Consider the following 15604-nt stretch of genomic DNA (forward strand, 5'->3'; position numbering starts at 1 on the left):
CAAAGCGCAAAACGCGTTGTTTTCGACCACGACCCCCGACTATTCTCTCCACCCGTTGAATTTTCACGAAATGTTCAACCTCGTCCGAAGAATATCGCGATCTTTCATTCCACGTCCGGATCGCCCTTGGGAGGAAGACCGTGAGTCCCTGCATCCCACCCGTCGCCTTCATTTATGAACGACACGCGGTGCCCCCGATCGTGGATTAACGCGTGTTCTGGAATTAGCGACTTCGAATGCACCACAAATTGGCCGAAAGCGACGGTTAAGCACGACCGAGCTTGGCGATGGGCCGTCGGACGAAGAGCGGTTAACGAAGAGAGGTCGAGGGGCCCTCCCACCCGTCGCAGTCGAAACTACGACCGAAAATACCAGTCAGAACGATACGAGGGAGGCCTCACCGGTGTCACCTCCTCACGGAGCCACTACCGATCAGGAGGATGTGAAAGAGGTGACAGAGGGGGTTAAGGAGGTCGAGCTTGAGGATAAGAAGGAAGTCGGACCAGAGAGCGTGCCCTTGCCGGTGGAGGTTTCTGGTGAGCTTGACGAAGTTAGCGCCACCCCTGCAGAAGGATCCAAGGACGAATCAAAGGCAGAAGCAGAGAACGACGACGTCGCTTCGTCGCGATCGTCCTCAGTACCACCACAACCCGCCGAGGCAGTCGACTTAGCGTTGGCTGAACAGCCATCTCAAGTTACTGACGAACGAACAAACGAACCCTCGAACGAAATCCCAAATAACATTCTCGTCACATCAGCGGAAATAGTATCACCTCAGCCGGCAGAAGGCAGTTAAGCCCTCCCCTCCTTCACGATACCCAATCGGAATCTTACGGTGGTACTTGTCGTAAATGTTCATTTATCCTCCATCTTGCTTGTCGCTTTGTTGTATCTGCACGGATCCATGTCTGTACATCTAAACCCCCATAACTATATCTTGCCCCCCTTGTCCCTTCCAGGCCATCTCGTATTTATCTGTAATCCTTATTTTCGTGCATCTTACCTCCCAGATGGAAGACACTCAGCTGCACGCATTTGTTTGTATATCGCTCACTGATGTTCACTCTTCGCTTCAACAGAATCGGCGCCACTTCACCCCATTGTCCGCGCCTCGAGGCTGCCATGATGCTCCGTGACCGGACCTTTGTTCCCGCCCCCTCTTCGTGTCCTTTCTGACTCTATGTGACGACCAGGATCTCCCCAGGGCATACCCTCTTGGTCATTATTAGGTCTCCCAAGCCGATATATACTGGAGCCCGATGATGCCTTCCATTGTTCTCCGAACATGTGTTGGCCATGATGCTCACAGCTTGGGTAAGTGTACCTCCGTTTGAGACCCTTAATTCTGATCAACGTTGTATCAGTGTATCACAGTTGTACGAGACTTGCAGCATGGCTAGCACCCGTATACACCACAGCATAACTGGGTGCACATTCTGCGTGTATATCATTCCGCAGAGCTATATATGCATCTTGCCTTCCTTTGTTCCTTCTTTCCATACTTTCCAACCAATTTCTTCCAGCTGCTTTGTGGCCTGCTTTCCCAGTGCTCGTGCTACACGCTTAGCTCGATTGTCCTTCCATCATCGGGATGTTCGCATATCTTGCTCAGCGGTTTTCAGGTGGCAAGTCGAGTGAAGATGGTGGTCGCGGACGCCTGGCTTGGGACCACGGTTCCCCTCACAGTCCCCCATCACAAGGATGGGCGAAGGTCGGGTTGCGGCCCCGAGCTCCGTCTCAACCAGGAGATATTTCGACGACGAGACTCCCTCTAGCGAACCCATCTACGGAGGAGAAACTAGGGACGTTTCGCCGAGTACAACCTACGGGTAGTCCAACCCGTCTATTTCCGCCTAACGTATCGTGGCTATCGGACGACGACCGCGACACCCCCCGCCCGCCCTCCCCTCATATATCTAATTATGCTTCTTCCGACCATGCTCCTCAGCGGCATTTATCACCTATCTATGACCACCCTGACGCCTATCCCAACATGCTGTCACCGTCGACTTCCACGTCGACGATATCCCCTGCGCCGTCCACGCCACGGTGGGGTCTCAGGCTGCAAACTGACCCCGCCTTGGTGGGCAGCACACCATCACTTAATATGTACACAAGGCAGACCTCTTTGGAGGACCCTCAAGGAGTGCCGTTTGCGCAAGTGAAGCAACTCAGTCCCATAGCGGAACAGGATTATTTATCTCCTACGTCTCTTCGAACGCACACGCGACCCCCATCCGACCATGATGCCTCACATTCGCAGAACAACCGCTCGCCCAATGAATCGCAGCACTCGGATATAACCAGTACATACATTTCGTTCGAATCTCCTACCGCTATTAACACGACGTTGACATCTACAGAACCCTCGCCGGTGTTCGCGCCTTTCATTTCCCGGCCCTTGAACCGCACACTATCACAAAACTCCTCACGTACACATATATCCACGACCTCTACGATCGTGAAGAATCCTTCGCCTTCTGTTGTCATCCCTCCGCTGGATCTTAGACCCCCCTTTCCCGGACCACACCCCTCGAACTCCTACAATGCAAGTGTTCCTTCACTGAGACCACTGAAGTCGGCTACTACGCCGACTATGCCCACTATCGCTGGAAGCTCGGAGGACTACGGGGGAGAAACCTCCGCGAGTGGAGATGGCAGTCGCTATTCTCTACATGCCGATAGTTTCGTCACCGCTACCGATTCCATGAACGGTAATGAACAGTCGCCGAGGGGAGAACAGCGACGACCTGCATATAGTGCTCCCGCTCTTGATATGGACATAACTGAAGTCCCTACCGAAGAGCATCAGAGGAGCACACCGACCCCTAGCCTGTATGAGAATCCCTTCGAACGCGAGTCTAGAAGGGGTGCACCAACGGTGACACGAGAACCGTCTACCTCCCGCTCGATACCCATGTCTGTAACCTCTTCTGGATTTATCATGGCGCGCTGGGATCGAGACGCCGCGCTTGGCACTGGGACCGTGTCGTTTCCTCGTGTCAAGAAGCGACGGCTCGCGTACACACCTGCATGCTGGATGTTCTGGTTGTGCTTCCTCTGCCCGCCATTGTGGTTTATCGGCGGATGGTATATCACCATTTTCGCTGAAGCCTACACATTCCGTGACCCGGACGATGACTGGCATTGGTGGGGAGTGAGGCAAAGGGCAGCGAGAAAGCGTCGAAGAAAGCTCCAGGAGTTGCAGCTCCCTCAGTGGGTTAGAGACAAGCAGCAAATCTCCGATGGGGCAAGCTCGACACGAAGAGCGCTGAGAGGCATTTCGTTTCTATACCCCTTCGTAGCTCGCCCTATAGATCCTCCCCCGTCCCATGGCCTAGCAATGCGCATGTGCTTGCGTACCATCGCATTCCTTGGAAAGATGAACAGATTGTTGGATAGGATTCCTTGTGTCAAGCTTGCAGAAGTCGATGGAGAGCGCGAGACAGATCGCAGGATGTTCGACCCGTGGATCCAGAGATGTAGGTATGCGTGGTGCTGGTTCTTCATCCTTTGGTGCTTTGTCGGAGTGCCGAGTTTATTTATCATTCGTCAGTATTGTAATACCTGCTTTCGTGATACTATATTGTAGTCCTTGGAGAGCTTCAAGCTCCACGTTCGCTGTAGCAGAATCAAAGCATTGTTTGCCGCAGATTTTCAGAAGTAAATAGCCTTCGTACGTCGCATCCGAGTGGCATAGTCATATGTTGTCACATTTCTTGCCTATATGGCCATTTGTAATTGCAGTGATTATCGTTGCTTGCGCCGACCATCCATGGATGCCGTCTGCTTTGCCATGCTCCGCATGAAATATACCCATGGCGGGATACACTGAAGGCGGTAAAGGCCCGGAGCCGGTTGTGATCAGTCCATACATTATATTCGAATGAAATTCTCTGCCTCCGAAGAGCGAGGCATGATGGAGCATTTGAGCGGGATGAGATGGCTAGGAACAAATCTCAGTATCGCCCAATTACCTACTTTAGGAGTAATATAATATATGATCCACAGTCTGCCAGCGTGATATATCGCTGGATGTGAATGCCTTTTGCGTGATCATATATCATATATCACTGCACATGCTGACACGTGATCTGTATAGGAGACCCCTGATCCATCATTACACCAAAAGTTGTATTCTGGCTTGGCTTTGGAAATTGAGATGAGTTTCCGCCGAGAGAAAATTTTAAGAATGCATTGAACATGCAGTAAACGAGTAAAAGTGAGAACATAGCATGACTTAAAGCTGACATTAACGGCATGATGGGATAGGGATCATAGGAGTCTTGGAAAATTGCTCTTTACTCACAGAGTTGAAGAGCAAGGTCGTCCTCAACCATGCGACGCGAGATCACCCTTTCCCATTCGTACTGCATTTGACTATCTTTAAGCTCTCTTGTTGGAGATCTCCGTGAGCCGCCACCGAGTTGTACCCTGGATTGACCCCCTTTGCCACCTCATCGTAGTTTGGATGGCTGTCTACTTTGTCTGATTGATGCCGCCGCCACCTGTCCTCGAGGCTGTCGAAATCAGTGCAAAGGCTTCGAACACCAGGGCATCACCTCGACCAAACACCCCGTCGTCAACCGCTCTCCTTGAGAAAGAGTCGGTGTTTTCTCATCGGGCCTCAGCCATCATTACGGTCTCACAAAAATACACTGATGGCGCTGAGCACTTCAATGATATATTTTGATAACAATAGGGAAGCCTCGGTCCTCGTCGACATTAGAGTAACGACGCCAGTACGTCTCGGTTCTTGGAGATGGCCTCATGTCGACCCCTGTTAAGCCCTTCAAGCTAAAAAAGGCTAGCTGCCTTCTCCAGAATTTGATCTTCGGAAGCAGTTATCGACGCGTGACGCCACGAGCAGGATGTAAGGACCCTTGCTCCTAGTGCTCTCAACCACGCGACGCTTTGACAGGACCCTATGTAGGTCTTGCGGTTACTACTCGCTTGAACCTCCAATATCTCTCGGGCAGAAGAAGTTGCAAAATGCTTAGTGATGACAACTAGGGAAGTACACCATCCAACCGATTCATGCTCCGATTTCTGAATATCGCCACAAGACAGAGTGATCAACATCAATATTCAACGGGATGGGTACTAGCATAAGCGAAGGGGAGAGGATCTCATTTCGGGAGTTCCTTACCGACGCTTGATTTGTACGACACAGCTGCGATCGTGGATGGCGGCTGGCAAGTGGGTTGTTTACGACATAGGCCCCGGGACCAGACAAGTTAAGCGAGTCGCGAATGGACGGTCGTGGGTCTGCCTTATTCATCTTTGGAGTAGCTTGACTGTATTAACTTTGGGTGAACGTAGCGAAACGGTACGGTCTCGGAGCATACCGTCACTCGGTGCCGTCAAACCGAGGCACATCGCGGACAGGCGTGTGGATTGTGTGGGCGTTGAGTGGACACTCACACCCATTCACGTACGTGCGAACGACGAGGCCTTCTGTTGCTGTCATGGGCGATCCCGTAGGGAATATTTAGCGGCGTTACTCTAGCATGAGACGGAATATGTCAAATTCAAACAGTGATGGTTCCCCGGACGTTCGGTGGCGGTCGGTTTTGATGCCAGGATAGTGATGGTGGTTGGTCGCTATCGAAGGGTACGTCGTCTATCCTTCGAAGAGTCTATTGACGTGCGATATCTGTGTAATCCTACGGACTCGGGCGTCGGGGTTAGACCCTATGATTTCCCGATATCGGGTACGTTGTTTGATGTCACTAATACGGAGGTCCGCTGAGCGACGCTAGTAAGACTTCAGCGTACCCAGCACTGGTTTCAAACGGGACCCAATTTCCAGGCTTTTCGCTTTGATAATTGGGTAAGGCATTATGCATTAGCTTTCATTCGAAGTTCGAGGCACTTGCGTCCATTGCGACGGTTTCGCCATGGGTATATTGGATCAACGGCGGAGAAACCCAAACATCCTAGTAAATGATCGGGAAACCATACTCTTCTCACCGATTTCCAGGAGGTACTTGACCACTACCATCATAATGCGTCTACATCGCCGAGGGATTTACGAACAACAATTGGCACGAGCTTTCTCGTCAACCTGGGCTTGAAGGTACCATGATGAGTCTATTGAATCGGCCTCCTGTCTGGATCCCTGACTAATTGGCACCCGGGACAGGTAGCAGATGAGGATATGGCGGTTTCTTGTTGGCATCTGTAGTACTCTGTACCGAAAGGTGCTGATACGGCAGAGGACAAGTCCTATGCTGCTTCCCGAGCATGAGGCATGAGTACTGAGGACCGATGGACCTGCGCAGAGGTAATCAATGCAAGCTCTAAAATAGCGAAGGCACGCTCACCATTCATTACGGAACAGTGAAGTAGGCTATCACCAGCGGCGTACGAGATCCCGGCTGTGACCCACCAATCGGCCTACACCCCCAGGCTTCGGGCTTGGATTAACCGCCCAGCTGCAGGACCCTTGATAATACAGCCAAAGCCCTGATCCCAAATAGTACACTTGCAGGCGGCCGTAGGCCGCCGGCCTGAGGCGTTTCATACACTTTGGAGACAAAAATGGGACCAATCCCTGGTCCGATTTTCATACATCCGGGAGGTCTCTGCCTCAGGGCTGATCCAAATTCGTACACCATGCGCCGAGCCCTAAGGTGTCAATTATGTTCGTCGTACTCGTTACTTTGTATACAATGTGCCGAGTAAGAATCTCACAACTTGTTGTACTCCATGTCGATACACGAAGAGTTGTTACTTATACCTGTGCAATGTCTGTAGCCATCACAATCGTTACCTAATATATAGTCTAATGGTCTTTTTCAGCAGACAATGTAAAAAGTCAGTTCAAATTTTAACCTGAAACACTACACGGTACGATGTCCAACGTGCAGGAAACAAATCCTGTGTTCAGTCGCAAAGACTGGTGTCGGAAGCATGGTCCTCTCCGCCCTCCTAAACTCCCAACACAATATACTCACATTCTCGTGTACCATTAGAACGCCCATGCTTCGCTTACGATTATTCTCCGCTGCCGGGTTCGCCAGTGCCTCTTTACTTCATGTCAAAGGTGCAGGGATCTCAGGTGATATATGTCTCTCGTTGAATGATTACGGACTTGTCTTTGTGGAGCGGTCCGTGATGTTAGGCTGAGGTGTGTTCAATGTTCTAATCCGTCTTGACTATCATGACCGTCATTCCATTAGTTGTCGTACTTTATTCCAAAACTGGCGGTAAAAATGCGCGGCATGCATCGCAAACGACAACCACAAATATCGCTGCACTGTCATACATCGGCCTTCAAGTCTATCAATACTCTCGTGCACGACAATTCCACAATATCCCTATGTGTTCTTGCCATCAGTGGCCTTCTTGTGCCGCGTGCCGTCTCCTGTGTCTGCTGCACGAGACGATCTAGTCGAGCTACCGGAGGACGGCCAAAAGCTGTATAAATACTTGGACCAAGTGGACTCAAAGGCGAAGATGACAAAAGTCATGGCTTTATCACGAAAGAGGGCCCCAATTCCTTCCTTGTGATCCGCCACTAAGTAGTTCCAGGTTTGCAACTTTTGTGTATATATGCCAATCTTTTCTGTGCATACGAGGCGCCATTAGCGCGTTCTAGGGCTCGCTGCGACGTGTTTTGTTCACTTGGAACAGTCCCGAGGCTTTCTGGAGGGGCCTGGATCAAATTTCGTACATTTTGACGGTCCTGAGGAGGCCTGAGCCGGTTTTCGTACATTTCCGAGACCATTTAGGGAGGCCTGAGCCGAAATTTATACACTTCGGGAGGCCCGAAGGGCCTCCTCCGAAAATCGTACATATTTGCATATTTCTTGGCTAGGGCTGATCCATTTCGTACACATTGGGGCGAATTGAAGAGTACACTTTGGCTGACCTTGGGATCAGGCCTTTGGCTGTATTATCAAGGGTCCTCCAGCTGCTGACCTTGGGCACCGATGTCGACGCGATCTGGCGATTCCAAACGTAAAAAAAAGCAAGACAACTGCCTACCGTGCTTCGATCATTCGGTGAGATCTGCGGAGTCGCCGCCTCCTTCGAAATAAGGTGGGGTCGGGCAGGACCCTGGTTAATAGGTCAGCCCCCTGATCCGATTTCAGACATTTTTGAGCGGCCGAAGGCCGCTCGGCCTGAGGACTTTCAGACATTTTACGCCCAAAAAGGTGAAACACCCTGGTCCTTTTTTCGGACATTTTTGGGATTTGGTCCCTAGGCGGGATCCATTTTTGGACATTTTCAGTGGAGGTGCCGACGTTGGGTTGCTCGTCATACATTCAAGTACGACCATTAGTAAACTAAGTTAGTTACCTTAGCAACTTTTTTTCAGGAATTAGCTTTTTGCCTATTGACATTAACCTTTAACAATACACCGAACGGCAGCGCAAAACTGGTTCTCGATGAACGGGGCCAACTCGTCTCCCACAAATCCATCCATGGCACTAGTGTCGGCACATGAGGACCGGCTCGCCATGCCACCGTCAGCGCAGGCACTTCTTCCATCATCGGCAATGTCTATCCAGCAGCTGATTGCTCAATCCCTTCCACCACGACGAAATGCACTCAATACAATCAAACCTGAGGCTTGGTACAGCAAGGACATGCCATCTCAGGATCTCCAGATGCTTTTGACACGTTCGCTCCCTTCGAAGACAACCCTACAACAGATTGAAAGGAAATATGGTAAAACATGGATGAACGGAATGAACTCACTTATAGACCCAAGATACGATGATGGTCGTGATCGTTTCCCACTCTATGCGCTTACTCTCTGGAAGCAGCTGGGCCGTGTAGTGGATCAGCAAGAATCTTGGCAGAAAGCATTAGTATGGTTAGAGGCAGAAGAACGAAGTGCAGACCCTTTGGTCGGCGCAATGATTACCAGTGCTATAGGCCGGCTAGACGAGCTTGGCTGGGATGTTCCACTTCAATACCTTCGTGGTTCTGCTTCGACCAGTCTTCTATCTGCTTTATTCAGCAACGAGTGGCTCAGTTCTGACCACATGGACATGGCGGCCGAAGAACTAAGCTTGCGAATTGTCGACGACGGTCAAGCACATCTGAAGATACGTGTCGCGCCGGTTGCCTTTGCCAATAGTCTTGCAGATGCCGCACGCTACAAACAGGCATATTCGAAGCGGCAGACTCCTTTACTCTGCCGATATGAGCGTGAAGTGACGGCCAAGGAGCTGGAGAGGCTTTACTTTCCGATTCATGTTCATGGGAATCACTGGATTGCGGGGTTCATAGATTTTTCTAGCAAGACATTTGGATACGGTCAGTATTAGAATAGCCTTGCTACGTGAATGACTCAACTGACATTACTCATAGGAGACTCTTTAGCTGGACAGGGATCTTGGCCTCCTGATACCTTTGTTCGCGCAGTCAGACGTTGGCTCGATTATCTTGACCTAGGCGCATTCACCAATGAACATGACAGTTTGCTGCACGGAGACCAAACAGACATGTTCTCTTGTGGAGTCGCTACCTTGAATACCATTGCACATGTGGTCTTCGGTGATCCACTATGGTCCCAGAAGCGCAACGTCCGCGAGCGCATCTCATGGTTCAATCGTCTATCTCAACGAGTCAAGAACATGGATTCGGTAAGTGCTTGTTGTCATAAAATAGCATAAGTGTACTCACTTAGAGACAGACTCCCTATGATGCCGTTGATCTAAGTACAGCACACCCCGCACACCCTCAAGACACCTTCACGAGCGATGAGATTGCAGTTGCTGTCGCAATCGGTGATCACAACTTCTTAGATCTTGCCGCATTTACTTCCACCGGCTGTGATGATCGTGAATCCATCAGTGTTGACCAATCTACCTATGGCAAGACACCACCTTCCAGTACTTTCTGCTCTGAATATGAAGCGAGCGAATACGATGCAAGTTGCTATGCGTCACCAGCACCACTGCTCCCTGACGAAACTGAGGTACCCTGGAGTGATGGTCATGGGGTAGATTTATCGTTGCAGAACAGAGGCCTGGTTGGACTGGAGTGGGACGGTGGTGTTAATGACCACCAGTTGGATGTGGATTGGGTGAATTCGGAGCGAGAGAAGAGCAGTAAGGTGAAGGGAACAGCGGTGGGAAGGATTGGTCAGCAACTCGACAGCCAACTTGTTCAAGTTCAACAAGTGGTCACTAGCAGCATCGAATGGGCAACTCGCGCACGTAAACGTTCACATGGGTCATCCACTGGCAGCGAGTATAGTGGCTCCAAGTCAAACCCCTCGAAGAAGATAAAAGCCACTGGCGCAGCATCATCAGGACACCCCCTGACGTCCCCTGATTCACTCTACGAGCGATGGAAGACAAAGCTATTGAAAGACGACTCGTTAGTCAAATTTGATGAGAAAAATCATCTGAGTGCCCGCCATTCCAACTGTGGTGTGAACCTCACCATGCGGACACTTTATGATGACTCTTGCTGGAAAGCTCACTTGAAGATTTGCAAATCCGCGCATTCAAGTGTTGATCAGAAGAAATGGTGTCGCTTTCAGAAAAAGCTTCGTGAAGCAGACCCTCTTGTTCTATTCCACCACTCAAAACCACGCTGTGTTCGTCATTCTGTCTGTGGATCAGATGTCACCATGAAAGCACTGTATGATACATCACGGTGGAAGAGTCACCTCCAGGATTGTGATGAAAACCCTAAAATTAAGGCAGCATCTCGGACCCAAACCCTCCATTCAATGTTCGCGTTCACAAAGAAGTCTAGTCTGCAGCCATCCCAGAAGAGGACTTCGGCCTCGATGACAGCACCATGTCCAGGTGTCACTAGGCATGATTCGGACCATATACCAACCTATTTACACCGGACAGCAGCCATTGGTGGGGGTGCTCGCTCAGTCACAGTCATCGCCAAGGAGAAATTTGGTTCATTATTTTCCAAGCTCAAGGCGAAGCTGAAGAAGATAGTTTTGGACCAACAATTCCACGAGCACCAATGGCAGAATGACCATGCCAACGAGCGTGTGTTCTCTGCACAGTATTGCAAGAAAGTAGTCAATGTGCAGAGTAAGGATGATCCTCCACTCCCCTGCACGCCGTGTAAATCACTTCTTACCAACAAAGCATTCAAAAATGCCATCCAACGACCAATGCCTAAGGATAAGAATTTCATATTCACTAACTACCGGTTCCGCCCTCAGTTACTCGGCGAGATATATGCTCGCTCAATTGGCTTAAAAGATATTATTATATCATCGGTGCAGTTTCAAGTCACTTATTGACCGTTTGGATTGATTACTTACTTCATTACAGGATGCTAAGAATACCCCTTGTATCCGTTTCGCAGAGGGTGTGCTTGCCGGAAAGTACAAAGACCTATCTGTCTTTACGGGACTTGTTGAGGCCATGGTCACGAAAGTCGACCGTACAGAACGAGGCGTCGGAACACAGAACTTCCATTACGCTCCTGCATGGGATGAGTTCTGCCATATCATCAATATACACAGCCCAAGAGCTTATCAAGCTATGGTTCGACAGTTAGCTGGCCGGGGTACACGCAGTTATAGGTTAGCTCATTGACAGTATATATTATCAATATTAGCAAACTCACTGTCTATATAGGGAGAAGGAGGCTCGACTACCCCGGTTTCCAATGAAGATCTGTAATGAGAGCTTTCAGCGTCTGAAAAACCAGCTCACCGCTCTTGGCTATGTCGGGCCTGTTGGACTCAGCTGCGATGATACTAAGCTTCTACCTTCGCTACGGCTGTACTGGGACAAGGACGAAAATTCCTATTTCCTGGTTGGCGGTGTTGATGGACCAATCCGAGTGGTTAATGCCGATGAAATAAAGCAAGCTCTACGAGATGCATCAGTGGTCAAAGCAGAGAAGGTATGGACGGGATTTATCAACAAATTAAACCACTAATACTGGTGGCTCTAGCTCCGCATTTGGTGTGTTACGATCCCTCTCCCGAAAGTGACACCAATTATATTTGCCTGCATGGGAATCCCCAACGACCTCTCTGCGAGCACACTCTACGTTTATCTGAAGCAAGTCCTTAACGGACTCATTGAGAACGATATCCCGGTTGTTTCTTACGCATGTGATGGAACCGAGGTCGAGCGGTCAGTCCAGCGCAAACTAGTCGCAGATTGTGAAGCCAGCGGAACAGTTAAGCGGTACATGATCGACTCGGATGGTCAAGGGGGCACACCCATCAAGATCACCGTGCCTGTTTTCAATGGACAGCCTATTGTCATGATCCAGGATTCCAAGCACGCATTAAAGACTTTCCGCAATAACCTCTTCGCAGGAGCTCGCCTTCTGACTCTCGGAAACCACATTGCGGCATATCGATTCGTTCAAGAGATTGCATTCATGCCGGGATCCCCTTTATATCATCGAGATGTCGAGAAGCTTGACCGACAGGATGATAACGCTGCCGCTCGCCTGTTTTCTGCTGCCACCCTTGAATTCATCGTCGCAACACGCCCACAATATGTTGGGCTCATTGTTTACCTCTTCGTCTTTGCGGAATTGGTGGATGCGTATCAGAATCGAGCTATTTCACACCTCGAGCGCATCAAGATGGCACTCCGCGCTTACCACTTTATCAACATGTGGAAAACATACCTGACGGCAACCAAGCACAAGCACACGCAGCATCTCATCTCTCGCGAAGCCCTTGACATTGCCAACATAATTATCGAGGGTCTCATCGGCCTTGTTCTTGTATACCGAGATCACATCAACAGCAGCACGATCCCATTGCTCCCATGGCTGCACTCTACGGAAGCCTGTGAGCACACCTTCGGCGAGGCCAGAGCTGTGGTAAAAGACTTCACATTGTTGGATTTTGTATATATGGTACCGAAGCTCAGTGTCAAATTGCGGGAGGCAGTCATGATGGCCAAGGTTACGGGCGAGAAGAAGACTGCAAGTGGGTATTGCCACACCTATTTCGACTGCGATACGTCCAACCTAGCTGCACTAGCTGTATTTCCTTCCGATGTTGACATCGTGGCAGCATCGAACGAGGCTTCTCAGGACGCCGATAACTTATTTGATTTACTAGGGGTCCGTCCGTCGCAGTTGCACAAGATCATGAAATCACACGCACCAGAACCCATTTTACCTTCGGTCAACTCATGGCTCAATGACTCTGACGTCGACTCAGATGACGAAGAAAGTGTCTGTGAAGCGCAAGAGTTGCAGAGGATGGTTGATGCCGAAGAAGCTAGTCTCATACCACGCAGCAACAAGGATGATGAGCGTGTGATGTCTCTCACTTGCACAGGTATCGTGCTTGCTGTCGACGACTTCATTGCAGTGTAAGTACTGATGAAGTGTTGCTCAACATAACAACAGTAATTGACATGGCTGCTTTCATAGGCAATCTATGCAAGAGCCTGACGAAGAGGCCATAGAAGAATCCCTTGCCGAAGAGTATTCAAATATTTGTACTTCACTGAGATTGGCCAACGTCTCTACTCTATCTGTACCTTCAAAGCCCCTCGGACAAGGCTCATTCACCATGAATGAGATCAGCTTCACTGATCTCATCAATTATCGACGTCTTCACCAGACTCAACACGCACTCAAGGCTACTCGCGTTCAACTTCGAGAAAACAGTGACGAGGATCTTGATTATCTTCCGAAACCCCCGCAGTCGCTCCGCCTCCAATTGACTCGCGAATTTCATGCCATTCTGAGGGAGGACCAGTTCCGTGGTGTTACAACAGGACTCGGACGAGCAAAGCGTATACAAGGCAGCGCTGATAGTACACCAACAATTGGTAACGCTGCAAATGCTGTACTGGCTGCCGATGCAGTCACCCGTAAGGTATGTGACAGTATCTTAAACACTGTTCAACAAATAACTGACCGCATCTCTCTCGAAGAATGCTGAAACTCGCTCGAGGTTGTATTCCACAGGCGGATTCACAGGAATCCTACTATCTCGAATCAAAACGGGTGATATTTCGACCACTCGTCGCCTTGCACTTGGCGACATTGGGTTCATATTCCTCGAACAGGGTCTTATGCTCGGTGAAGGTGTGTCGTGTATCTCAAGAACATCGGACTGCATCTGACTACGTTTACAGTTGTGGTGCTATATGCCAAAGGCGGCGGTAAGAATGGTCGACATGCGTCACAATCAGAAGCGTTCAATGTTGCCGCAATGTCATGGATAGGCTTGAAGGTGTACGAGCACGTTTGTGGGCGGCGATTTAGCAACATCACGGATACAACATCGCATTTCCTTACTCGTCACTTTGCAACCCTTCCCTCGCTCGCCTTCTTGTCCAGGCTCAAGGATGCCCCGTTAAAACCTGCAAATTCAAGTAGCAACATGGAGATAGAGTTGACGGAGCAAGACTGGGAAGTATATAGGCAGTTATATGCATCGAAAGCGAAGCTAACAAAGGTAATGGTACTATCAAGGAAGAAAAATAAGACTGCATGGTTATTGGACGATTCGGAAGGGTAGAATGGGAGCTACATGTGTGGGGGAGTCTGTATACACTGCATAAAGCTTTCGTGAGGCATCTACTAGCCTTGTAGAGCCCGCGGGATGCCTAATACCATATTTCAGACATTTTGAGAGCCCTAGAAGGCCTGAACCGAAAATTCGGACAAATTGTGAGGCCCGCAGGGCCTCCTCCGAAAAATGGACATTTTTTCGAAATTTGAGAAGGGCCGGGTTCAAATCAGACACTTTCGGGCCAAATCCATTCAGACATTTTGGGCCTCGCTGGATCAAGCCTTCACGGTCATAAACCAGGGTCCTGGTCGGGCTCGGGTTCTCGACGTAATCCGTTGTACACGGGAGATGACTACTCAGAAGTCTCATATTGTAGGAGAGTCAGTCCCTGGAAGTCAAAGTCCAAAGGTCGAGAAGATTCATTTACCTCAAGCTCATCTGGCGAAGCAAAAGCCGGTGCGGCTGAGAGTCATCGGTAATGCCATGAACGGGTCACCGGTCGACATTGCAGTGGCGGAGGCTTCTGGCTCAAGTCAATGCAATTCGTGGATCGAGCCTGGTCGAGGTACGTCGGGTAGGGCTGGGAGGGTGGAGAGGGGAAGCTACGCATTTCCGGCCTCGATGAGTATACGGTTCAAGATAGTATGACTCGGAGCCAGAGTTCGCCTAGAGAAATCTATTTACCTCCTTCACAGCTGATTGCAGGTGAATCAACCCAATGCTCAGCTGTTGCCTGACTGTTCCATCTTATCGGCTTCGTTACGTTTCATGCGCATCGACTTCTTACATCACATTCAGAACCAGGTATGTGCTACATATGCATGCAACACTGTCTTCCCTCATTCCACATAAAAATAAAACACCACTTATCGTGTCTAATTTTCGCATCGAAGCCATGTTGCATCTATACAGCATGCAAACCCTGGGCGTTACGAATGAACCCACACGCGACCTTGTGATTTCTATCCATATTTCATCAGTTTGGACGCCACCAGACAAGCAACCCTGCCGTGAACTATGTGGTGTTTCTATTATGCTGTTGAGCACACAAAAGACGCAAAATAAGACGAAGATAACTTACGCCCGTACGGCAGGTGAGAGCCGGGATACCTAAACAACAAACTGCGCCATCGTCGCTGTTCTTGGATCCTGTCCGTG

The 15604-nt window shown here is 49.8% G+C and overlaps 3 protein-coding genes across 3 annotated transcripts; all 3 read left to right on the forward strand.

Moving 5' to 3' along the window:
* Positions 1–70: 70 nt before the first annotated feature.
* PC9H_000399 (uncharacterized protein) lies at positions 71–796 on the forward strand (the record flags this gene model as incomplete). The annotated part of the gene is made up of 2 exons (XM_036770056.1): positions 71–140; positions 228–796. The coding sequence occupies 2 exons, from the start codon at positions 71–73 to the stop codon at positions 794–796; spliced, it is 639 nt and encodes a 212-aa protein (XP_036635901.1).
* A 795-nt stretch (positions 797–1591) lies between these two features.
* On the forward strand, positions 1592–3592 carry PC9H_000400 (uncharacterized protein; the record flags this gene model as incomplete). The annotated part of the gene is made up of 1 exon (XM_036770057.1): positions 1592–3592. One exon carries the CDS (start codon positions 1592–1594, stop codon positions 3590–3592), a length of 2001 nt encoding a protein of 666 aa, XP_036635902.1.
* Positions 3593–8432: 4840 nt separating this feature from the next.
* Positions 8433–14452, forward strand: PC9H_000401 (uncharacterized protein; the record flags this gene model as incomplete). Its single annotated transcript, XM_036770058.1, has 9 exons — positions 8433–9273; positions 9328–9602; positions 9653–11215; positions 11271–11524; positions 11580–11850; positions 11902–13292; positions 13354–13804; positions 13863–14016; positions 14067–14452. 9 exons carry the CDS (start codon positions 8433–8435, stop codon positions 14450–14452), a joined length of 5586 nt encoding a protein of 1861 aa, XP_036635903.1.
* Between the last annotated feature and the right edge of the window lie 1152 nt (positions 14453–15604).

The sequence above is a fragment of the Pleurotus ostreatus genome, assembly GCF_014466165.1.
Source record: "Pleurotus ostreatus strain PC9 chromosome Unknown scaffold_1, whole genome shotgun sequence".
NCBI lineage: Eukaryota > Fungi > Basidiomycota > Agaricomycetes > Agaricales > Pleurotaceae > Pleurotus > Pleurotus ostreatus.